This window comes from Rhynchophorus ferrugineus, unplaced genomic scaffold (genome assembly GCF_030347505.1).
Source record: "Rhynchophorus ferrugineus isolate W39M unplaced genomic scaffold, kcgeb_rfMv2 rfM4, whole genome shotgun sequence".
In the NCBI taxonomy this organism is placed as follows: Eukaryota; Metazoa; Arthropoda; class Insecta; order Coleoptera; family Curculionidae; genus Rhynchophorus; species Rhynchophorus ferrugineus.
The window spans coordinates 52,725,102-52,750,378 of record NW_027472583.1 but is presented as its reverse complement, the minus strand read 5'-3'; the positions used below and the strand labels follow the sequence as shown (position 1 = coordinate 52,750,378).

The window sequence follows — 25,277 nt, the reverse complement described above, 5'->3', positions numbered from 1 at the left end:
GATTGGATTGGATTTCCAGTAGGAAAACTACAGTATTGAATTAACGTTAATTGAACTAAGAATATATAATGAATATGTCAATTTTACTTTATTACCAATAATTATGCATTCTGAAAGAATTTTGTTAATTAAAAGTCAATTTAAAAATGTGAATCAACAAAATCATCTGCTTTGATCGCTGTTTCATATACAAAACAGTAACTTTTACATATTAAAAATCACCTGTAGTTTACATTTATAAAATGTTAGAAGTATTTTTCTTATTTGACTCAGAGTTATTGCTTGTAGTTGATTCGGAGTATGGTCAGGAAAAATTACTTTAAAAATTTATTGTTGACGAGGAACAGTATCTATTTTCATTGGTCATAATAATTAAACAAATAAAAGTTTGAATCTAAGATGACATGATCGGAAAAAAATGTCAACAGAAAGGGGTAAAAAAGGACAAAAAATTGTACTATATATACTCTATGGTTCAAATTTAATTTGTTTTTGAAGTAACTCAACACGTTAACTAGAGTGGATGCTTTTTACACATCTAAAGGCTCAAATTGATTATATTTATATGTTAATACGAAGCACTTATTCTAGAATCATATAGTCCATATCGCACTTTATTAATCGCAAGAACAGTCTGTAAAAATTGTTTGAACCAGACACGACTACGTTCACTATCTGACGCTAATGGTCGCTTCATAGAACAGTTTACTACCTGAAAGGGACTGTTATTGTGAGGAAACCCTCTGAATGATTATTACAATACATTCGGATATTCAACTCTGCATTATGACGGAAACATAATTACTTTAAAATATGCTATTTTGGCCGCCCAGTTAAGTACCGGTACCTTTGCGCGCTGGTTAAGAATCGATCTTGTCCACACAATGAAAAAAACATATGTTCTACACATTAAATGAGAAAAATACACCATATAATAAAATATTTTATTTTACTTTAGAACTTAAAATTAGGTAATAGTTAAAATTTGTTGTACAGTCTCGGCCAGAGCAGGCATGTTGAACCTCTCCGCCAATTTTAAAAATGTTTCCAGTAACTTAATGAGGTCAGTGCGTGATACCAGGCATCTGAATTCCGCCGCGCACTTACAGTGCACTATAAGATTTTCCATTTTGATTTGTGAGCATTTCTTACATTGCAGGTCTTGAAGATTATATGACAAAAACTTCCTGCTAATTACATCCAAGAGAAAGCACTCTATTTCTGAACTGTTGTATGTTGCTTTGCATAGAGGACAGTACCAGTCATGTTCGGTTCGATGAGGATCTCTCCCAAGATCTAAAAATTAAGAAATATAACATTTGCTGATTGGGACAGAAAGCTATGAAATGGATGATTACCGATATCCCTACAGTGATTGCATTGTCTGCATATAATTTGAGGAACTACATAAGATACAGTTTTGTCTGCCCAAACAGCTTTTTCAGAGAATTCACCGACTCCTAGAAAACATATTTTATTTATTATAAACCCAAATAAATATTCATTCACACTCACCGATAAGTCTCAATAAATTACTCTTCAAATGGTCAACAGCCTCTTCTACAGCCGGATCTAAGCTTAATATGTGACAAACTGACTTCACAAATTCCAAAGCGCCACTGGTACCGTCACTGGACGGCTTCAAACGATTGTGGATCCTTTCCGTCATCCTGTAAATGAAAACCCGATGAAGTAGACCAGTGGCATAATTTATTTTTGCTTACTGGAATAAATTCTGACTAATCTCGCCAGCTATCAGGTCTTTGGCATATCGGACGACTTCCTCGTGACCGGCCAATCCGAACGATGGTTGACTAAGAACGACAGGTCCGCTTTTATCTTTTTTACTTTTGAGACACATGTAGACGGCGCTCAAATATGATGTGATGATGATTTTGAAATGGTCGCGACACCTCGAAGCCTCTGGTAATTGCTCCACTATGTTCCAATTGATGTCGACGTCTAACTGCGATTAAAGATAGTCAAAATTATTAACGACTCAGTATAAGGAACACAAATCACGAATTACTTCACTGTCTTCGGAATCGTCTTCTTCATCGTTATCATCCTCTGGCGAGTTTTCTAGTTCCTGCTGCGTTTTGCCCTTGATCCCGCAATAGTTAGCTGGATCTAACCATACTAAGTGTTCCCAACATTGATTATAAGAAATATCAATGGAGTGGAAAAGTTCCTTGTTTCTAATGGAATTAACCACGAATTCTACGTTAGCAACCGCATCTTCTACGTTATTCTTTTTAGTGCACAACACAATCTTGTTGAAATTGGCGTAGATAATCACGCAACCTAAAACATAGACGTGTTATTATTTTCTTTCCGATATTCTATTTACTAGAACAAACCAAGTCGTTTCAATTCGGCCACCAGTTGCAAGAACAACTTCTTCATTAGAGTCTGCAATGTTCGAAGTATGGCAGGTTCATATAGTAGTGATTTAGATGACCTTAACCATCTACAAGAACATTCAAATATGAAAAGTGCTATGGCAGTGTTAAATGAAAGCGGTACCTGTAAAAATGAATCACCTGGTAATCCGCATACGCGTTTCGATGCAATGAAATGTCTCTCATCCAACCACTAGCCATAGTTCGTAAGATTTTAAAGGCTTCCGCGCATCTGCCCGATTCGTTGTAGATAAGTGCATTGTTTCCTGATAACATTTCGTCTATAGACACTCCTTGATTCGTGTCAAAGGCCGTTGCGCTGCTTGTACCTAAGATTACATCCAACTGTCACATAAGCTATTTCAAAAAAGACACATTGATGTTGAAATGGAACGAATAAGCTGTGTGTAAGGTGACATCATAGAAAACACATGACATGTACAGATCCAGGTGAAAGCCTAACGCGATGGTTATGTCAAGTGGCATACTCATTGAAATAGACAAAGAGCAACTTACTGTATTATCATTTCGTCGTTGATCGAAGACGAGATGAAAAATTGACTTATTAGGATTCATCTAATCAATTAAATAACAAAGGATTGAATATTTCTCATAATTTAGAGCCACAGAACATTTGTATGGTAGTTTTTGTATAGGCTGGTAATTTCTAATTACAGTATTAGTCCGTGGTTTAGAACTTATTTGGGCTGTAAGAGGTATTAAGACATGCTGCTTCAAGATAACTGATATGTGTTGGTTGCCTAAGTTGCTATAATTAGGATGTGTATTAAATACATAAGTGCCAATGCTATGGAGCAGAAGGCTATTTATTTTTAAGTTTGAAAATTAAATACAATTGATATTGGAGCCTGTACTATACATATATTATATCGCGCGGAATGTGTGATAGGTAAGATATCTTAACCATTATCATTTATTTAGATTATATAAAAGTAGGATTAGTTTATTTTAAAGTAGGTAGTAGAACCGGTAGTATCGTTTTATGCAAGTCACAACTTCTTTCCGTAAAATAAAACTTTTATTAAGCTTTTGTTTTGCTTTTGTTGTTTTAAACCCTTTTCAGTTCATATACAATAATACACACAAATGGAAAAAGATATCGAAACAAAATCATCTCACCTTCTATATCAGTGACGTGATGGGACTGTAACAAGGTATTGATAGCCAAACAATCAATATCCAAAGCCACACAAACTGATGAATACCAACCAGGAACGTTAAGAACCTCGCTGGAACCTTCTTGGTTTTCCGCGAGAAGCCTAGAGAAATCAAAGGTCTTAGAACTTTATAAGTATATTGTAACATTGATTATACCTGGTATCAGTTTCCTCACTGCCACCTAAGTCTGGTTTATCTAACGCCGAACACCATAATATATGGTTGGCTTTGGCTAAATGCCTTGCATAAAATAAGTCGGCTCCGAAAATAGCCGGGTCTGATGGATAATTTCCCAAGGGAATGTGAAAATATCTACATTGTTCTGTCATGATTTCCAGAACAGCTTCACTGTTGAGATAATGTCGCACGATCGCTTTAGCACCGGCTTTTTGCCATTCTAAAACGTTGTATAAATCTTCGTCGTCCTATATATAACAAATATTATCATTATTATTTCACAACAAACCCACATTAATGATCATACCTTCACGATTATTTGAGCCTGTGGGAAATCATTTACAGCACTAATTGAGCTTTGTATCAGTTGAACGTCCATGGTAGTCTGAAAAATTAATATGGTAGGACCTTTCTTTTCTTCTTTATACGATAACAGGGCCTTGTTCAACAACTTATAAGCTTGATTAATATCAATTTCCACTTTGATTTCAAATTGAACACTTTCTGGTGGAAGCAGTGCATTTTGCTGAAGTTTCTCCAATCTAATAAAATAAAATGACAGTCAGAGAGCTGATATAATGAACGCCAATTCAAGTTCTCACTTCGCTAAGCGTTCATTGTTGTACAAATTCATCATGTTGGGCATTAGGTTAGTCCTTACGGAATCGACTACGACGATAAGTGCTTTTCTTAAAGGCGTAACAAAGAGACCGAACATGTGCTGCGGTTTATTTGGATGCCTATGATGATAGAAAAACAGGTGTTTCAACGAGTCTTTAGGCAAATATGGTTGTCGATTGAGAGAAACCGTTTCGAGTTCGTTTAAAGTGAACGCTTCTAAACTCGTTACACCCCGAGACACCTTGCAAACACAACTAGTCGCCACTAAAGTTCTAAATAAAAGGGGAGTTTTGATTTCATAAATTCCTTCTACGTCAGGATTGGACATTGAGATAAATAGTTCCCTAAAAGAAAAATATTAAGAACATCTCAGTGTTATTTCTAGAATACTTACTCGTTGTTCTCTAAATATAGGTTCTCGGGAACTGAATATAAGTATAAATTGTGGACTCTGCGGGCTCTAGGTAGGGTTCTGTTACATTTTTTGAAGAGAGCTCCTTCTTCCTTGACCTTGGGAGTTTTTAAATTGGCATAGTACATTCGAGGTACTGTAAGTTTGACGCAGTATAATTCTGATTGGACCTGTGGTACCAATAATTGAACCAACACAGTAATTGAGAGTTCAAATATCTTACCAAAGCCCACAGCTTAAAATCTCCTGGAGTTCCAGTCGGGAGAATCTGAAGCACTTGCCATGGAGTGGTTAGTAGGGCTTTCTGAGTTTTCTGCAAGAATCCACCCATCGTACCTGGGGCAGACGATCGCAGCACTGCTAAGCTACCCTTGGTTTTCTTCTTCTTGTTGGCGTTTCCCATATTTTTCTGTAGAGATTGGAAGAGCCATTTCCGTTTTTGAAAAAGTATCCATTCCTTTCGACTTTCAGACGTGTTGCCGTACAGAGGCGGATTACCCAGAACTTCTCTCCAGGTCTTGTCCAGCTCTTCCTGAGTAAACTGTTCCTCTCGTTCCGAACCACGTTTCCGTTTGTTGGTGTTAGCCACTGGTCTTTTAAAGCTTGGAGACTTTTTCTCGGTTATTAAATCTTCCATGTCCCCTAAAGTTTCATTGAAAACAAACAATAACAATCATCACATAAATATTTCTTTAGAGAGTCATACAAAATTGAGAGTGTTGAAGGGAATGTTTTGTGACATCCACCATACTGTTTAGACATTTCTTGATGTAATTATTATTAATTATTAAGGTTGATTTCATTTACTACTTAAGCCTATAGTTTTTCTAATGTGGAATGTCATTATCTTGAGAGCATTGATAAAAACTTGCTCTTTCTAATGGTGTTTACTTTTTTGAGTAAAGTTATTTTAAAGAAACTAATATCTATATTTGAATGTTAAAAGTACTGATTACTTTTCAAAAAGATAATTCTAAGAAGTTGAATTAACTAATACTACCTATTGAAGTGCTTGGTGCCTCTGACCTCATCTCTTCCTTGGAACAGCGTGAAAACATATCAGTAATTCTCCGCTGCTTACAGGTGTCGTTCTTCTCCATAATTTTCTTGTGAAGCCAGTCGGGATGTCGCACCCTGGGGACCGGATTTGTTACCTGAAATTTATAAACAATTTAGAGCAAAATCTATTAGTGCGTTTAGTCTTTAATACTCCTTGCATTGCTGCAGGTATAGTGATGATCTTTTGTATAGCTCCACCCAGACGCTCAATATAATAATTCCAATCCAAGATGTCTCTGATGTCCACCTCGCCGATGGAAGCATCCTTCAGCCACTTTCTCAGATAGTGCTTTTGAATAGCTTCCTCTGCTTGGAATATCGCTAAAGGAATGGCGCTGGAATAATCAATGTTATGATACAACAATCTACTGTATAAGATGTTATATTACCGTTCGGTAACGGGGGCGCCATCTGGCTTCTTGGATATGACGTATCGGCAAGCGAGTCCGGCGTCTTTCACCATTTGATCGCCTAAGAACTCAGCCAATCGCTTTGCCGTGCTGATAGAGGTGCTTTTCTGTTCTCCATACTCCTCGAGTTTCTTGGACATGGACCGGTTTTCCGAGATAAGGTCGAACAATTCGGAATCGGGCATATTTTTTCCGTGGGAGTAAAGAACGTCTAACCAATAATCTGCTACCTAAACAATGAAAAATTAATACAAGGTGACCTATTAGATCGTGCAAAATTGTGTTTTAGGCGAATTACAGCTTAGAGAGCAAAGAATTTATATGGTTGAATGCAGTTTTAGTGGTTTAATCTGTTAAAAAAATGACATAACTGCCGTTGAAAGAAACCAAGCCGAAAACTACTACTTAATCATTGAAATAAGACTTTCTTTTGTGAAGAATCAGCCGAAAAAATATTGCAATCTATGGCATACGAGTATTTTTTTAATTCTACACTGACCATCACCCTATATTTTATAACGACATTTGTATCAAAAAATATTTGTCTTATTGTAAAGTTTGTCCTTTTCTCTTAAAATAAACATTCTATTTTTAATTTTGTTCCAGATGATCAGTAGAATTGCAAAATTATGTCAACCAACCCTTTTACTCCTATTTTACTTGTATTTGCACATGTACTAAACGGAGTAAAAAAGTGAATGGCTATTTATTGTTTCTTTTTATATATAATATTATAGTTAAGTAACTAAAATATATAGTATTACCAATATTAATTAAACAAAACTATCATACCTGTGCTACAGCAGCGTAACAGGACTCCAAAGTATCTCCCTTTAGAAATGCCTCAAATACAGAGGACTGAAAATTCTTGATCAACTGTAATTCTCCGCGTCTTTTAACTTCAAATCTACCAAAATACACGTTGAGAATAAGTAAGAATAGTGGTCGTTAATGTTACCCTTTCAGTTCGGCTAGAGAGCCGTCGAAATTAAAAACGGCATATCTTTTCTTCAGTTTTTTTCCTTCTTCTTTGCTTGCTGGTAACACCATGGCTTTGTATGGCCCATCTACCTCGAAGAAAATGGAGTTTTCGCTTCGTATCTTATATTCAAGATTATCTGGATCAACTAGCTCGTGGTACTGGTGATTAGTGAAGTACTCCTTTACCTGGAATATAAAAAACGATGTATCGTTTGAAACAGTACTTTTAAAGGGTTTCGCACCATGGCATTTAGGACCGTATTGGGGTATGATATCACAAACTTTTTCTTCTTTTCGTGATTCGTGAGGACGGTGAAATTCTCAGGGAAAGAGGCCGGAAGTATGCACCATATACCGTCAGTGTCCAGTTCTAAAGGTCGGCCAACCTATTTTTATAAAAACGTAGAAGGAACAATTCAGAGTAACATCAGTAACGACATACTTGTTCGATGATTTCTCGTGCTTTGGTAATAATGTTCGCGCCAGTAAAACACACTATGCCTGCCATCTCCATGCTGTACCATCTTGCACCCTTCCTCATTACATAACCATAGAACGAATTCAAAATACACTTATGGGCCAATTGTAGGGAGTCGTACAGCACCTCCCTGTTCTTAGCGGATTTTATCTCTGAGGCATCACCGCCCTTGATGGCTTCTACAACAGCCTGTTTTGCCTTTTTGGATAAACCCTTATACTCGTAACTAAAAAATTATCGAAAGGGTGTTTATTTAGAAAATCGCCCAAAAAGCATTGCATACGAATATGTATTGCATGCATCATATAATTTAGATATTTTTCTATGGTGATAATATTTACTCAACTAATTTCTTAGTACATGGAAACAGAAACAAACAAACTGACGTTTTTGATACTTATAAGGATTGATGTTTTTATTACTGTGAAATATAATTATTTTTGAGGATATTTGAAAAAATCTTTGTTTATTCCAATAGTCATCCTATTGTTGAATATTATTTTGGAGAAAGCTTATAATGTTTTAACCATTAAATGTTAGACATGTGGATTATTCCCGCACATATCCATGTATCATTTGTCTTGCTAATTGTAACTTACCGTCTATCTCTGAAAGCCCGGACTGTATCTACATAGAATGAGTTTTCCTTCTGGCAGATGGTTGTGCTTCGTTCTTCTATCCTCGTTACCTTCATTTTCTTGTATACCTTGCGACAGTAAACTTGTAAACGTTTCTTTTCTAGGTCGGCTTGCTCCTGCCGCGAGAGTTCGTGGAATGCCCTCTGGGATCCACCGGGATAAGCGGGCGGAAACTTTTCCGTCTCCAATTGTTGCTGAATGCGATGGTACTCATTCCTTGAAGCTGGCACTGAAAGTAATCGAATCCAACGTTACGTTAGCGTCCATAGAGCAGTATAATAAACTTACGATATTCCTCTCGCATCATCCACGCCATACTTCTTTGGCAAGTAGCTGCGGGTTTATTAAATTCGCACGTAGCGCAGATGGTTTCGTTTACCATTGCACAAGGTTGTAACCGATTGGTAAGTATGATGTTGGGATACATGGCGCCGACATCCAAATGGTAAATTAGAGGTCGTTCTAAGCGCAGAGGCTGTTCTTTAAGAGCGGTCAACTTCGATTGGATTTCCTCACTGATCTCGGTCACATTCGTAACGCAGTCCATCGGAACCCCTTCCTCGACACAGATGGCGTGCTCAAGGGTTTTCGGTATCTGTTCGATCAAAGCATCAACAGCTGCAGGAACGATACTGCAAAAATAGCCGTTAAATTTGAATACACTATGGGCTGCTGGTTTCTTTCTGATAATGCTATTGAACATATACATGTTGCTATATTCGAAAGAGTACACATACTGCCCTAGCTTCTTCCATCCAAACCAAATTTTCCCGTACATTGTCGATTTTTGTGGCCTATTTGGCAAATAGCTTTATTAACATTTTCCGTAAGTGAATCAGTGTTTTCAACGCATTAATCAATCAATGTGCCCTAGTGACAAAAAATGTTCAAAAATAAAAAACCTGTAATTCGTGTTGTTTATTAGAACTAAGGCTGGTCCAAGTTTAAATGCACAACATCAAACAGGCGTGAAAGAATGATTTTCTTCACAACTTTTCAAATAATATACAATATTCTGTATTCCGGATATCCGTAAAAGGAAAAAGTTGATCTTCCACAGATAAGGCAGTCTTCAGCGAAAAAGTTGATAAAACATATCGAGGAAGACCAATATATTTCAGTTTGCGACATCGCTATGGAATCGATCATAAAACAGTTTTGAACCGTTTGAACATAAGACTTGGCGCCAAATGAAGCTCGGTACTAACTTCTATTCAAATGTCTATTTCAAAAGCTAATAAAACAGTCGATTAAAAAAAGGTTAAAGTTGATCAATAGAAAAGGCATTGTTTTCCATAATACTATTAGATGAAACGCACTTTAGCGTATTCGCTAGGAAGTTTTGACATGTCCATCGTATAGCTCGGACTCCATGGATGAAATGGTGGTATTTCATCCGGTCTCAAGAGAGACCTGCATCATAGATAGATCTACATATCGAGTTCCTAATCAGTTGTCAAATAATTGCGATCGGATAATACAAATGCCTTAAGTTATAAATAAAAAATGGTAAGAGAATACGATGTAATACGTACCGAAACCTGCACGGAATATCTGCTCGAAAAACGCCACTTTCCAAAGCTTCCACGTGACCTCCAACGTAGGTCTCCTGCTGCAACACGTGTCCGTCGTTGGTTAACTTATTCAAAACGGTCTCCTCTTTATTAGGGAATATTATATTAGCGTGGAAGGCTTCCACCATGAGAAGAGCCTCACACAACGTTCCCGAACCCTTCCTTAGGACTTCATCGGGTTCACAGGGGATAATGGTGCACAGAGCGAAAATAAACGGATGAACGTATTGCATGTATAGGTAATAAGTAGCAACTGCGTCAGATACTGAATAATTAGATAAGACTTGGGGATTAGAGGCTGCTAACGGGCACATTTCTTCAGGGTCCAATTCAACTGGATCATATCTACATTATAACAGAAAAAATATCTGATTTTATTCATATCCTATCTTGTATGTGGGATCAAAAATTAATTCTTAACACGTTTTATTGTGTTTCCTTTTTATTTTTATATCGTGTTGATAGAATAATGCCATTTTAATATAGATTTAATTACCGCGCTCGTTGTATACCATTCTCCTTTATATCTGTTTAATTTCTTTTCTAGGTATGATGATACTAACAATTTTTTGATTTTGGAACATCGTGTTTCGTTCGAATCCGGTGCATTTTTTTTAATCACTGAAATACCGACTTTTAAACTACTGAAACCAAGCTCCACACAACTGATATGATGAAACATCTTTATAAGCTTCAAACAATTTTAAAAGTACAGTTACATAAACCAAAAATTGAGTAAACCTTGAAATAAATGGCATTAGTAAATTATGGCATTCTAAACCATGTGCTGAAAGTCTCATAATCTTGCGATCATGTTATGGTGTATTAAAGGTTACAAAAACAGTTTTAGACAAACATATAGCATTGTATATGCTAAATCGTACTTTTATCTATTATAAAAGTTACACTAGCAGCTAGCATCTATTTTTATTAACGAGAAATTCTAAGTATCAATGTAAAAAACTATTAAACAACCTAACTGTTAAAGTTAAAGTCAAAGGTTAGTTCAGCACAGCCATTCACTTCGACACCGAAGCGCAATATTCGCGACTATCAAGTCTTGTCGTGGATTCAGCAACGAGTAGTGCATTACGAGCTGCGAGTGCGACGTATCGTTGCAAAAAAAACCTGTAACAGATGCAACGTCATCCTCTTGCATGATACGTTACAAGAATTGTGATGCACAAACTGTTGCAGCTCGAAAGGAAAGTTCTATCGCATCCAGAGTACACACCAAATATAGCGACTTCTGATTACCACTTTTTCAGATCGGCGCAGTATTACTTGACTGGCACACTGTTTCGAAATGCTGAAGAAGTGCGAAAATAGATCAATGGTTGGATGGGTAGCAAACCAATATTGTTCTTTCGATACGGCGTCACCATCTTGTCAGAAAAATATGAAACAATTGCGGAAAATGATGGAAACTATCTTGATTAATGTATATAGGATCAACTTTTCTCAATAAATACTTTTTCAAAATGGAAAAATGACCAGATTACATACAAGCACTTAATGACCACTAAAATTCTCTACAATTTCGTTTCAAATTTTTATACTGATCACATTATAAATGCTGACAGAGTGCAGACAACGTTATTTACATGTACATCTTATTTATTCCGAGGTGAAACCCTTAATGTGACTCAGGCACTCATAAAACAGTGAAAACGTTTCAACTATAAATAAAATACCTAGAAAAAATAATAATGAAGGGTAAAAATTAATAATTATCATATTTTACAGTGGCCAGTATCCCCATAAGATCTGATACACACACGGCGTTTTTTGCCTTTCAGAGATGATATATCGATTTTATCAAGTTCTGACATTCCTACAAAAACAGTAGCGGAAAAAAACGCCGTGTATCTCGGCCTAACATCAAAATTACCACTGATAAGAATTTATTCTTGATCCTCATATAACTATTAAACCAAACACAGTAAACATTTAATAATTTACCTCAATTTAGCCTTAGCAACTGCTTTTAAATTTTGAGATCCCACTGGTAAATACGAGTCCCTCTTGACCCAGCAGAGACAATCCATATGCATAGCGGGCCTACTCCAGAACACACCCTCCCGATTTCGCGAAAAACCAATCTCCTGCTTCATATCTACAGATACGTTATATTCCTGTATGACACTCTCAACACGGCAAAACCTCGTTCTTACCTAAATCGTAAACTGCCGCCCTGGCTTCGATAAAAGGCCAATCGAAGAAATCTCCGTTGTAAGTAACAAAAACATGCGGTCTGACGTCCATGATATGTTCGAAGAACTTCTGGATCAAGCTCATCTCGTTCGGCTCGTTATATATGGTGAATTTACCCTCAAATTCTGGTTTTGGTGTGTACTCGAAATCCTCAATATCCTCCGATAGAATTTCCCGATTTGTTATTAGATACCCTTTAATTTAGAAGAATGTCACAAGGATGTATACTTTTTATAAAAGTGTACTTGGGATATTTATCAGATTATTAAATAGTATATATAGGTTTTTTTTCAATAGTGGCAGATCTGCCTTGAAACTGAATGAAACAAACTGTGTGATGATGGTAAAAGGTAATTTAAAGAGACAGGCTATTTTCAAATATTAAAAACATTGGATATTTCGCATACATTTCAATATTTAAATTATTTTAAAAATATAATATTTTAATAATTACACCAGGACTTTTTATTACCTTGAGCGTCAATCATATAAGATATCATCATGATTTGATCTGTAGCAGCATCTGGAAACTTTAATGGCAATTTCGTCGTTTCTATATCAAACGCTAATACTATAGGCTCCGGACGCTCGATGATGTCACTTCTCAATGTTATAAGAGGAGTCTCGCAAGATCCCCGTGTTTTTATTGAATACCAAGAACCACAAAAAATCTTTAAATCAATCGAAACACGAACATGATATGGTACATCATATTCCCTAAAACATGATTATATGTAAATTTTAAACAGATAGATAATAGAAAAATAAAAAGTACCTAATGTCTAAAATATTCTCCATCTGATCTGTATTGATTTTAGTAGTAAGGCCTTCATTCATATTATTAGTTAAATGTGTAGCTAACATTTCAGTATAATATGTATTCTCGCTTTGTCTGGCTTTATTCTTTTTTACTTCCCTTAATAATTCCTTTCTCACTTTTATCAAATCTGTCTGACTGTAAAATGACAACTTGATATACTTTTGTTTCAGACCTATTAGATGATTTGGCTATAAAAATAATGAACTTGTAACATTAAAATTATTTAAAATGGCAGAATTGTACCAGATCTAAATCTTCCTTTGCTACTGTTTCAATTTTGCCAAATATGCCTACAAATTTTTTAGATAGATATTGTGTAACTTCTTGGATTAATTCTCTTTTTGTTAGGACATAAAAATATGGCATGAAAGGGCAAGAGACTTTAAAACGTGTTCCATCTTCCTCCATAAAATAATAATCTACTGCAGCACACAGCCTCTTATCTTCATCTAGTATTTCAGTCTATTATCATAATTTCACATAGATTAGATATCATATTAAGACCAAATAAACATTAAACCATACCGAATGCATATTCAAAAGGAAACCAGTCCTTTCTGAATTATCACTAATTCTTTCAAAGCCGTATTTAGCATCTATAGCGTCATTTTCTAACATTTGTTTTAATCGAAATTCTGAGCTCTCTTCCCTAGAAAATAAGAAATTTTTTACTCTTACACTGTTTTAACAATTTAAAAATTATGAATACCTAAAAACAGGCACTCCATCTGATTTCTCTCCTTGATCGGACTTTTCAGGCCTCTCGGCCCTATATTTTCCACTATTCTGTAAAACCATATTGAAAAATATTTCTTACATTAAATGTTAAAATATATACAAGAATTTAAATCAAAATAAATAAATGTATTAACCAAACATTTAATAATGACAGCTATTTTCGCGCCGTTTTTACTTTGCCTCTCTTAACCTTATTATGAAATTTTATATCAATATTACTTTCCAGTTTTGAATTAGCCAATCGGATAACAGAATTGGTAGAAAAGGACGGCTAAAGTAACATATATATGTATTAAACAAAGATAAATGATCAAATCGTATTTAAAATCATCAGTTTGTTGAGTTACTTCAAAGTAACGGTTTCACGTGCTGAGTTTTAGAGAACCGAATAATTTTAATATACATGTTTATATAATATATTATTTATTTTATTATATAGTATAATCTATAGTCTTCTATTTAAGTAAGTAATCAAAATTTTGTTGTATAGGTCAATTTCCTTAACGCATTTTTTTAGAATGTCATGTTCTGTAAAAGTTGCCGTGCGTATCAGGCCCCTTGTGCCTCATGAAATATCGAAAGGATGTAGAGAAATTTTAGAAACTGTTTCTGAAAATAATCAGATTGTGATAAAGTCAGTAGAGAAAGCATTCACTTTCAATTATGTCTTGGGAGCAGAATCTGCACAGGAAGAACTTTATAACAAATGCGTTCAGCCTTTATTAAATAACTTATTTGAAGGTAAGTCCTGGCCCTTTGTTAATACTTGCTGTGATTAATTGTGGTATTTAATAGGTTTAAATGTAACTATTTTTGCATATGGCCAAACCGGTTCTGGTAAAACCCATTCAATGGGTACTGCATACACAGGTGGTGAAAATATGGGTGTTATTCCTAGGGCTGTACATGAAATTTTTGATAAAATAAGAGATCTTTTTAGTGTTGATTTTGCAGTAACTGTATCATTTACTGAGTTATATAGGGAAGTGCTGTATGATCTTTTGGCCAATAAACCTAAAGAGCAAAGTGTACTGGAATTAAGAGAAGATGTAACCAAAGGTTTGTCAGTGTTGGTATGTAAAGTTTGAGCCTTTAATTTATGTATGATTTTAGGGGTTTATATCCCTAATGTAACTGAAGTCCCTGTAGAATCTGCCAATGAAGTTTTGGAAGTTTTAATAAAAGGATCTACAGGAAGGGCAACTGGTGCTACTAATATGAACGCTCAGAGCTCAAGGAGTCATTCTATATTTACTATAAATATTGCGATGCAGCATAAATCTGATAAGTAAGTGGTGTTTCATAATAACTATTGTGGTAACTTATAGTACATTTTATTAGGAATCAAAATAAAACTGCTAAATTGCATTTAGTTGATCTGGCTGGCTCAGAACGACCTAAAAAAACTGGCGCACAAGGTACCACATTTAAAGAGGGTGTGGATATCAACAAAGGTTTGTTTGTGTTGGGCAATGTTATTAGTGCCTTGGGTGATGAGAAACTTCAAAATGGATTCATTCCTTATCGCGATAGTAATCTAACTAGACTTTTAAAAGATTCTCTTGGTGGCAATAGCATAACATTAATGATAGCCTGTGTCAGTCCTGCTGATTATAACCTAGAGGAGACCATGTCAACTTTGAGATATGCAGATAGGGCCAGAAAGATTAAAAATAAGCCAGTGGTGAATCAAGATCCAAAAGCAGCTGAAATAAATCAATTGAAGAAGCAGATAAAGCAGCTTCAATTACAGATTGTAGAACAAGGTGGTCCAGCTATATCCGCATCTGAAATTAACCGACTTAAAATCGAGAATGAAGAGCTGGCTTTAAAAATTAATGAATTGCGTCATCAATTATCAACAGCTCTTTTTGATAAAACTGGATTGCATGAGAAGATCCTTATTCTTCAGAATGCTAATGATAACTTAAATAAAAAGTTAGCAACATTAAAGGAGCAATATAATACTACATTTAGTAATATAAGTATCGGCATAGAAAACAATGATGTACAATGCATTAAAGAAAACTTGAATAAAATGCAAGAAATACAGGATCACTTCAAGGATATTCATAATGACCAGATAAAGACTGAAACTGAAATAAGGTGGGATATACAGAGTAGTTTAGATGAATTTTAGTTCTAAAATTTTCTTCACTGCAGAACTCACGAGGAGACTTTCACTGTGTTACTGCAATCAAACAGGAATTCTTCAGGAGAAGTTCCCAAAGAGTTGCAGGAAAAGCAGGAATGCCATACAACCAGACAAATTGTACTTAACTCAGAATTACAGGAGATATCTAAGCAACTGTTGCTGAAGGAACAGTTGGCTAAACAATTACAAACTAATACACGGTGAGTACAAATATATATGCAGAGTTTGTTTTAAATTAATAGTGGATCATAACTATATTTTGTAAGATTGTCCTGTTGTAGTTTATTTTTGAGGAATATGACAGAGAATCTTGTAATTCATAAAATGAGACAATGAAACAAAAATGTAATATACACATAGCTAAGCTGATTTTAACTAACCACTGAACTCAAATTTAGATCTCGAAAGCGACAAATGATATGGTGTTTTACAGGTGCAACTGTCACCTAGATTATGTGAATGTCTGTTTATTTGAGTCTTAAACAAAGCCATATTAAACGTTTAATAATTATTTTAAATTCCATAAAAAATATTCTCACTTTAATATACTAGTACTTCCTAAAAACATAAAAATTAAATACTAAAAATATTATAAATGTTTAAACCAGTAATAAATAATTATAAACCAAATAAAACAAAATGTTTCGGTAGGAAATGAACAGATTAAAAGCCTGCATTTGAAGAATTTTTTTTTTTTAAATTAATCAACTTGTGACGATCAGATCAGATCACATACTAATGGATAATTTCCTTTTAATTCTGCGTTGAGAGCATTTATATGTTCAGACGTATTTCAGAAATCACATTTCACTCATTTATGAACTCGCAAGTGTTCCTGTAAACTATTTTTTCATTAGCTAGAATCATTCAATAACTTGAACTTTACTTAGGCAACGAACATTGCGTGCCACACAATATTGCTTGAAGCAGTAAGTGTGAATAACTCGAATTACGTTCGGAAAGAAACTACTTAAATTGTTTGTGCTGAAAACCATAACAAGATCTCATCACATTAAATTTCAGCAATCTGTCAACTACATCTTTCAATGTAGCATAAATGTTTCCACTGTTTGGTGAATTATTTATCAGTACTATTATCAGAATTATTATTAGTCTATCATCAATCGATAAAGTTGTCATTCATGAAGTGTAAGGGTGGAAAAAATTGTCTTTTGAAAATCTTTAGTAAAGTGCTTACTGCAAAGTATCAGTGGCAATAATTTTTGTTCTTGTATATGTAAATGTTATTTAAATTGAATATACAGTTGCTCCAAGTCGAACCTTCCGTTCTGTCTGCATTTTTAACTTTAAAATCTCCATCTTTCAGGTATATGGTTGATGAACAAGGAATGCTAGATACTGCAAAAAAAATTGAGAATTTGGAAAGGGAGAAGGAAGAACTTATGCAACAGTTGAAAAATGTTAAAACGCAGGAGGCTTCCAGTAAAATAGCCGAACAGAGACGAAAGAGGGTTCAGGAACTGGAAGAGCAGTTGAAAGAATTAAAGAAAAAGGTTAGTTTTTGTTGTAAAATTATCGATTTTTAATCATCCACAATATTTGTGTAACATCTAGATCACTGAACAATCCAGACTCATAAAGTTAAAAGAGAAGGATGAGCAGAAGATTAAACAGCTGCACAATGAAATTACATCAATGAAATCGATGAAGATTAAACTGTTGAAGCAGATGCGTGAAGAGTCCGACCGGTTCCGCAGCTGGAAACACCAAGCCGAGCGGTAAGTTTCGTCAGAAACTACTTGTACAAGCTGTGAGTTTTACTCTCTTTATAGCGAATTGGCTCGAATTAAGGAGCAAGACAGAAAGAAACAGACGGAAATGGCCAAGATGAAATTGACATACGAGAAACAGAAAAACGTGTTGAAGAGGAAGTTCGAGGAAGCTGCCGCGTTGAACAAACGCCTCCAGAGTACTTTTATGAAAAGGAAACAGGCACAAGAGATGAGATTCAATGGTAAAGTGGAAAAAATCGTTGCCTGGGTAAGTTCACCGAAAAACGGTTAAAGCATAAATCAGCAATCATCATGCAATTTTTCTTTTTCAGTTAAAGGATGATTTTGAGGTATTTTTAAACCTTGTCGAAGCGGAGACGGCCTTGAGTGAGTTGTTGGAAGATAGGGCTACCTTATACCATCAGCTTGATGAGCTGAAGAAAAATCCGGAAACAGCGGAGGGACCGGAAGTGAAAAGTTTAGAAGAGGATATAGACTTGAGATCTGTACAGATCCAAGATCTGCAACAAAAGTTACTTGATTCTGATGAAGGTATTGAATTTTTTACTCATCTATGTTGAAATTTTAAGTTATTAGTGAAATTTAAGTCTGAAGCAAAATCAATAATATTTTCTGGCATACAGATAATCTTAACAGCTATTTTTAGATCGCTAGTATACCATGGCGGCCAAATAGTTGCTGCTTCTTTTAATACAGACTGCAGTCACTTCTACTTTTCTTTGTATGGTTTTTAGTTTTTTGTAGCATTGTTTGTGTATTGATTGTCATAAATTATATTTATATTATATATGTCTTTCAAACATAGCTGCATGATTATTGCTTGATAATTTGCTGTTGATCTTTAGTAGTATACAGATAGTTCATAAGAATCTTTATTATTAGTATGATCACAGTGTGGAATAATCTGTTTTGATATGACTTGTTCTAAATCTTTTATCATCACTATATTCACTGCTTTTGTTTTATATTGCTCAATACTCTTCAGAAAAAGCCAACATTTTAAATATTGAGTTTATTAATATGCAAACTGTAAATGTATCACAAGGTTCTACATGTTCAGATCTTCTAGAAAATCCAGAATTTACTTCCTAATAATTTTCCTAATGCTTTAATGGAAATATTTTCTGAGAAAAACTTGGCAGATTGATTTCAAACCATTATCAGTGGTATAACTAAAGAGCTCATAGCATATTAGCTTTTTTAATCATAATTTTATTTTTTCAGAAAATAAAGCAAAAACACGATTTGATACTGTTCAAACCATGGTGGAGGCCAAGTATGCTTTGAAAGCTCTCTATGAACAAGCGGCTGAAGCGCATAAAGAAAAACTACACGTTAAACGGGAGATGTCGGAGCTTCAAGAGAATCAGAAAGAGTTGTTGGAAAGGGTTGAGAGTAGTGCACAGGCGATTAAGGCACAAGAGGACGAATATATGGAACAGTTGGCCAACCAACAGAAAACTTATGAAGAAAAAGTGTCTATTTTGCTGAGACAGTTGCGCGGCATTAAAAACGAAGGTACGCATCAGTTCGTCATTATTCCATCAGGGTATTAACGGTACTTTAATTGTTCTAGATGAAGACACTGATTCAGAACTTACAAACAGATGTCAAATACTAAACGAGCGTTTGGAGCAACAAGAAAAACAAAACGAGGAACAACAAAAGATTATCAGCGAGTTGAAGAAACGTCTAGAAGATATAGAGGTAAACGCACAAGCTGGTTTGTGGGAAATTGAACTTGATTTGATATGTATTTATTGCAGAAAACGTCAATGCAAGCCGTTACACCTTTGGTGAAGAAGAAAAAGGAAGCTGTCCCAAAGATTAAGGTATCAACGGATACCGCGGACGACCAAGTAGAAGAAAATGTGAGTAAAATTTTACATAATCGATGTACTTTACTAGTGTAAAACACGGGCTATACGTTTGTGATTCAAACTACAGGGTATCTCAAAAGAGAACTTATACCAGGTGTACCGGAAAGTCATTACCGCTTTTTCTAACAAATATCTCTAGGCTTAAGAATGCGATGTTTGATGATGATTTGACACGTATATATCATTTTATTCTACTGATATTAAGCTTCAAAGCTATATTTCTTATATTTTACGAAAGTAAAACCGTCATAGATTTTCACCTCTTTGAAAATGTCAAGTTTCGTTCAAGAAAATAGCCACTGAGCATTATTGTTTGCTGGTAGAAACTTACGGTGAACCTGCTCTAACCTTAAAAATGTGCTAGGCGGGGTTTCGAAAGTTTAAAGGTGTGATTTCGATGTGCAAGACGAAGAACGTTTTTGTAGACCGAAAAAAATTGAAAATTTGAAGAATCAAATATGGTCCAAGAAGCAATTAGCGACCGATTACGAGTTATGTAGAAAATCAAAAAAAAAATGGGAAGATGGGTGCCACCTCAATTGAATGACAGGCAAATCGAAAAATGAAAAATCGACTGTGAAATGCTGCCTCAAAGTATGATCGGAAGTAAAATCGAATAGTAACGGGTGATGAAAAATGGATTTATTTTGAAAATCCTAAGTGCAAAAAATCATGGTTATCACCTGGCGAAGCCGGTCGATCGACCCCAAGTCCAAATCGTTTTGGTTGTGAGACGCTTGGTATGCTCTGTCTAGGATCAGTGGCGTGGTGTATTAGGAACTGTTGAAACTTGGTAAAACGGTTAATAGTGATCGCTACCGACAACAAATGATCAATTTGAACCATGCATTGACCAAAACGTTCAGAATGGGCTCGAAGACACGGTAAATTAATTTTACAGCACGATAACGCGCCGTCTCATAAAGTAAAACCGGTCAAGGAAGCTTGGATGGGACATATTATCGTACCCGTCGTACTCTCCAGACCTTGCCCCGTCCGACTATCAACTTTTCGCATCAATAGGACACGCGCTTGCAGAGCAGCACTTCGCCAACTGGAATGGTTTTGCTCAAAGGACAAAAGGTTTTTTTGGGAAGGTAGTCGTAAATTGCCAGAAATATGGGCAAGTCAAATAGCCAATACTTTAAATAACTAAATTATTCCATTTTCTTGAAAATAATGTTTTTTTTTTTTCGAAAAAAAACCGCTAATAACTTTTCAGTACACCTGGTGTTTAGTAGATGGATTAGAAAAGTAAGCCGTCTGTCGAAAGACACGTTTGTTAATCATTAATTATTAGGATAATATCGTCCTAATGTTCAAGCCCTTGCGTTCTTATGAGGCGGGTAGACTCTGTAATAGCTGCTACCATTTTGTGACAGATATTTCAAAGGCAACCGTGAAGTCAGATATTGGCGTACATTTTTTATTTGAGACCTCAAGGGAATAAATCCCTAAGGACTAAATCAGGTCTGCGTAGAAGCTAGTTTATGTTACCTCCCGTGGAGATCAATTTTCTAAGGAGAATGTTAGTCAAATATATCTAAAAAGTTTTGCAAGTTAGAAACCAAGAGGTTATCTAACTTTCATTGTAACAGCAAGATACCTTTCATTTTAAGAAAGTATAAACCGATAATTATAGTACGATCGTTTTAGGCGATGAAGGATTAATCTTTATTCAATAGCAACAGCTCTGCTATTTGCGTGTCTGTTAAGATACAAATAAGCTGAACCAAAAATAATTTGGAAACCTTGAAATTGTCTTAGTTTACGATCTCAAAGAAGTTGAAGTTATACAAAAGCAATTACAATATAATATTCCATGATGATTTATATAAGGGTTCCAGCTCTACATTTATTCTTTCGGCCTTATTGTCCCATTGCTTCAAGTCAGTAAGGTATCAGTTACCATAAGCATTCAGTGAGTTCACCATTAAATTTTATCATATTAAACCGCCACTATTTACAATTTGGGTAAGCATTTAAATCGTTGGTTCCTCTGCTGTGAGAGCCGCAGACACGAACACTGCTGCAAACGTTTAATAATCATCTCAGTGATATCAGTATCCAGCTTGGCTGGGGTTTAAAGCCTTATGAAATGATGTGATCCTTCTGTGATGATGCGTAACCACGCCAGTTGGTAGGCTTTCGATTCGGAATCGCACTAATTTAACACGACTAAAATTTATATACATATATATTCATCATATTGAATATTTAGACCATTTACAAATAAAGCTACTGATAGGAAAACGGTGGGAGCAAAGTTGTACACATAATAATTAATTCAAGTTGGTTTATACAACATATATATTTGCAGGATCTCGATGATGATGTACTAGAAGGATCTTTTGAAGATGACAACGAAAAAGATCCTGATTGGAGGAAGACGCCGCTGGGTAAGCGCATTCTGGCAGAGAAGAAGTTGAAATTGATAAGGAGCAGTCAGATGCCCAACGGTAAGGCTAACGGTTCGTTCCCCGATCTAGTTAAAAATAGTTTTCTTCCAGAACTCGGTGGTTCTAAGCGGTCGTCTGAGGGAGGATGCACATGTAAGACGAAATGCAACAGTAGCAGATGCGGCTGCAGAAAACTCACCAGGGGATGTGGATCGTCCTGTAAATGTAGCGACAGTGTATGCGAGAATAGAAACTTCAACGAAGTATCCTCCACCGAAGATTCTTCCCAGTCTATCTGTTCAGTGAATTCTCTCGATGGAGATAACGAAACAGCATTTAAAAGGCCCAGGTGAGTCATAATTCTAAATGAACATTCAACATTTATTTACTAATATTTTCCGGGGCTAACTACATACTTATTTTTATTACATTGAAAATATATTTTGATTTATATCATTGGACTGGTAAGAAGGTTATTTTTTTGTTAATAAAAGGGGGAGTTAAAACCGTCAATTATGTACTAGCGTCAATCTACAATTATTGAGAATTGAAAAATCTAGTTAACTATGCGAGATAAAAATACTTCTGTATTTTATGTTACCAACGGATGGACCTAGAAGATAGCCATTAAAGAAGAACAAAATTATATCTAAAAGTATAGCTAGCGAATTGAGAAAAAAAAACTTAAAAGTCATTTCTATTTACTATAGTTCATACAGCGAAAAGTTATAATTCTGTTCTCAAATTATAACCTTTTCACTCGCGCACTATTACACAAGTTCTCCGATTTTGGAACTCTTCGGTGCGCAAAGGTTTCACTAGTAGTTAAGCCTCTAGGATTTCATAGAGGTTTAGCTTGGCTTCCTGTTTCGCAGTTACATTTGTAATTTCTTCTTTCATCAAGTCATTATTGAGTTTATATCAAAATGAATATTCTTTATATTGCTGCCCTAGGTGCAGAAACATATTTGTATGCTAAATAGCTATGTTGGTTCTAGCGTTCTAGCGAACATTCTAGATGAAGATCTTATTGTGTGTGGACAATTTGGTTTTTCTTGTAGTAATCCAATATAGCTGTTTATATTTTTTTTTAACATGTTCCTCCAGTTTCAGGTTTCAGTTGACATTTAATGTCATATATACATATTTGGCATTAGCTTTATACATTATAACAGTACAATTTAAATTAAAAATCAACGTGTTTTAGTCTTTATTTGGAAAAGTTGATTGGAGTTTATTTAGTTTTTATTTGCATAAATGGTCCAATCTATTATTTTATTGCTAGCTTCCTCAGTATTTCTTATAGAAGCTTCGTGGTTCTTGTCCACTGCTTGAAGTGCTGTAGCATTCGCTGATGTAGCTCTCATAATTACCACCAGCATATATTACATTATATATTATATATTACTGTTATAGGGCAGATACAGTACTGCTATAGAGATAAGTCTCAGGACTTTGCCTTGAATCACTCCTGGTGTATTTTGTTTAGTTTATACGTGTCTTCATGTCAAACTTTCTTCAAGGAATATTCAATAATGTATGATTTTCTATGGACCTGCCCAATCTGTCGATATTAGATTCACTGTTAGCTGTTATCTTAAAGCTACCAGTTAATAAATTTTACAGCTAGCAGGTTGGACATTTCTGAAATTAAAGAATTTGGCATTATTGTGAAAAGTAAGCGTTTTTAACCAAATATTCTGAAAATGCCAACTTATTAATGCTCGTGTTGCCTATTTTACGAGATGACCCAATCATTCATCATTACTGAACTGAAGAAACAATGACTTATTTCAAGTTATGGTTAGTCATTTGTGTCGTGCGCTTTTTTATCAATGCAATGATTCATATATTCATTATTATATTTCAAGATACCCAAAAGTATCTTATTGATTATATTATTTATTATATTTACTCATTGATATGATAGGATTGTTCATCAATATGTAGAGATTGTCTAAAACAATTACAACATAGGCGCTTATATAATCCCTAAAACACTCTTACCAATCCAATTAAACAAATATATATAAAAATATCATCTTTAATATAATCAATAAGATACCCAAAAGTATCTTATTGATTATCCCTAAAACACTCTTACCAATCCAATTAAACAAATATATATAAAAATATCATCTTTTACTAATATCTGACCCCATTAACACTTTTGGTACCCATAGAGAAATAGTAACGCCTAGCATGTCCCAAGTATTTGGTATAAAAATCTGCGGAACTCGTCGTTTATTATCCAGAAGGAAGGTTTGGTTTCCTTTATGATCGACAGAAGTAAACTGTCTGATACATAAGGAAGCAAACTGATTTGACACCTTTTTGTTGTCCTCAGGGTGGATGAAGAAAACATACCTACGCGAAGGAGGAAACTCAAGAACAAACTGCTATTTTTAGATTGAAAAAGATGGTTGAGAATCCCAAACGAACTGCAAGACTGAAAGGGTTCTTCACATCGATGGATAGTTTCGAATCATTTCTTGGAGCTGGGCGGTAATGAAAGTAAAGCTTTATATACTTGTTTATATCTAACGGAATTACGACTGTGATTCCTAACATTCCCATTCTCATTGTATTATATAATAATATTAGGTTATAATTAAGTCATTTTAAAATTATCGACTTTATGTTTTTGATATTCTGTGATTAATATAAATAGTTGGATTTATTTTATTCAAGCCTTTTAATAACCTTTAATTAACCTTTTTTTTTCTAACATGAACTACAAATATTAGATGAAATGGACAATTTTAAGATTTAAATATAAAATATATATTTCTTAAAGAATAAAAATTATTTAACAAAGTAGTGCTGGAAAGAGCATTTTTCCCAATCAGATTTCATAAATTATTATTGTCATTGGACAATTTTGGCTTTGGTAAAGAACAAATCAATCTCAGGTTTGATTTCAATTGCTGATTCGCCAAAAAGTTAGATAAACATATAAATAAATAATAACAAAGTCTGTTGAAGAAATATCGTGACTATAAGAAATTATTTTTTTTTACGAATCTCAAGACATATAGTTGCGAATTATTATAGAGTTATAAAAGACAATTTTGGTTTACCAATAATATATTCTTTTAGTCATATTTCAGTGATTAATTACATCAATTTCGACACTGATTCGTAAATTAAAGGTTTCGTTTTAAAGTAAGAAATATGTATAACAATATATGATGTACAGGTTCAACGAAATATCATGGCATTCATCTCGATGGTAGATTAAATTGGGAACATCATGGTAGGCAAAAAGACAGATCAGGCTGAAAACCAAAAGACTTTCCTGATTAGTTGTAAGATACTCCCAACTAGGCCAAAGACATTGGTTTGGGTTTGCGTTGAAAGTTCAAACCGACTAGTAATCTGATGTT

General features: G+C 34.8%; 2 protein-coding genes across 2 annotated transcripts; one reads left to right on the top strand and one right to left on the bottom strand.

The window, feature by feature from the left end:
• Window positions 1–925: 925 nt before the first annotated feature.
• Window positions 926–13,833, bottom strand: DNApol-epsilon255 (DNA polymerase epsilon catalytic subunit 1). Its single transcript, XM_076403628.1, has 30 exons — window positions 13,675–13,833; window positions 13,491–13,614; window positions 13,209–13,427; window positions 12,921–13,153; window positions 12,618–12,862; window positions 12,106–12,339; window positions 11,894–12,047; window positions 9,893–10,276; window positions 8,646–8,989; window positions 8,319–8,586; window positions 7,684–7,945; window positions 7,484–7,627; window positions 7,219–7,427; window positions 7,053–7,167; window positions 6,240–6,490; window positions 6,002–6,185; window positions 5,792–5,945; window positions 5,015–5,433; window positions 4,774–4,961; window positions 4,361–4,723; window positions 4,066–4,300; window positions 3,738–4,006; window positions 3,543–3,682; window positions 2,527–2,731; window positions 2,361–2,470; window positions 2,030–2,304; window positions 1,725–1,966; window positions 1,516–1,670; window positions 1,359–1,460; window positions 926–1,296 (listed from the first exon to the last, which is right to left on the bottom strand). Exons 1-30 carry the CDS (start codon window positions 13,761–13,763, stop codon window positions 968–970), a joined length of 6,645 nt encoding a protein of 2,214 aa, XP_076259743.1. The 5' UTR covers window positions 13,764–13,833; the 3' UTR covers window positions 926–967.
• A 212-nt stretch (window positions 13,834–14,045) lies between these two features.
• On the top strand, window positions 14,046–24,576 carry Klp3A (kinesin-like protein 3A). Its single transcript, XM_076404066.1, has 16 exons — window positions 14,046–14,166; window positions 14,221–14,444; window positions 14,499–14,762; window positions 14,817–14,991; window positions 15,045–15,809; window positions 15,867–16,058; window positions 17,186–17,372; window positions 17,434–17,597; window positions 17,652–17,859; window positions 17,924–18,143; window positions 18,837–19,130; window positions 19,189–19,319; window positions 19,379–19,483; window positions 21,813–21,951; window positions 22,003–22,240; window positions 24,239–24,576. Exons 2-16 carry the CDS (start codon window positions 14,222–14,224, stop codon window positions 24,303–24,305), a joined length of 3,372 nt encoding a protein of 1,123 aa, XP_076260181.1. The 5' UTR covers window positions 14,046–14,166; window position 14,221; the 3' UTR covers window positions 24,306–24,576.
• The last annotated feature ends 701 nt before the right edge of the window (window positions 24,577–25,277 follow it).

Coding starts and splice junctions, on each gene's coding strand:
- DNApol-epsilon255 (XM_076403628.1), bottom strand. CDS start 13,763: ATGGTTTTACAGAATAGTGGAAAATATAGGGCCGAGAGGCCTGAAAAG. Junction 8,587..8,645: donor GATGATGCGAGAGGAATATC/GTAAGTTTATTA, acceptor GATTACTTTCAG/TGCCAGCTTCAAGGAATGAG. Junction 3,683..3,737: donor AGTGAGGAAACTGATACCAG/GTATAATCAATG, acceptor TGATTTCTCTAG/GCTTCTCGCGGAAAACCAAG.
- Klp3A (XM_076404066.1), top strand. CDS start 14,222: ATGTCATGTTCTGTAAAAGTTGCCGTGCGTATCAGGCCCCTTGTGCCT. Junction 16,059..17,185: donor CAATTACAAACTAATACACG/GTGAGTACAAAT, acceptor TCCATCTTTCAG/GTATATGGTTGATGAACAAG. Junction 17,373..17,433: donor TGAAAGAATTAAAGAAAAAG/GTTAGTTTTTGT, acceptor TGTAACATCTAG/ATCACTGAACAATCCAGACT.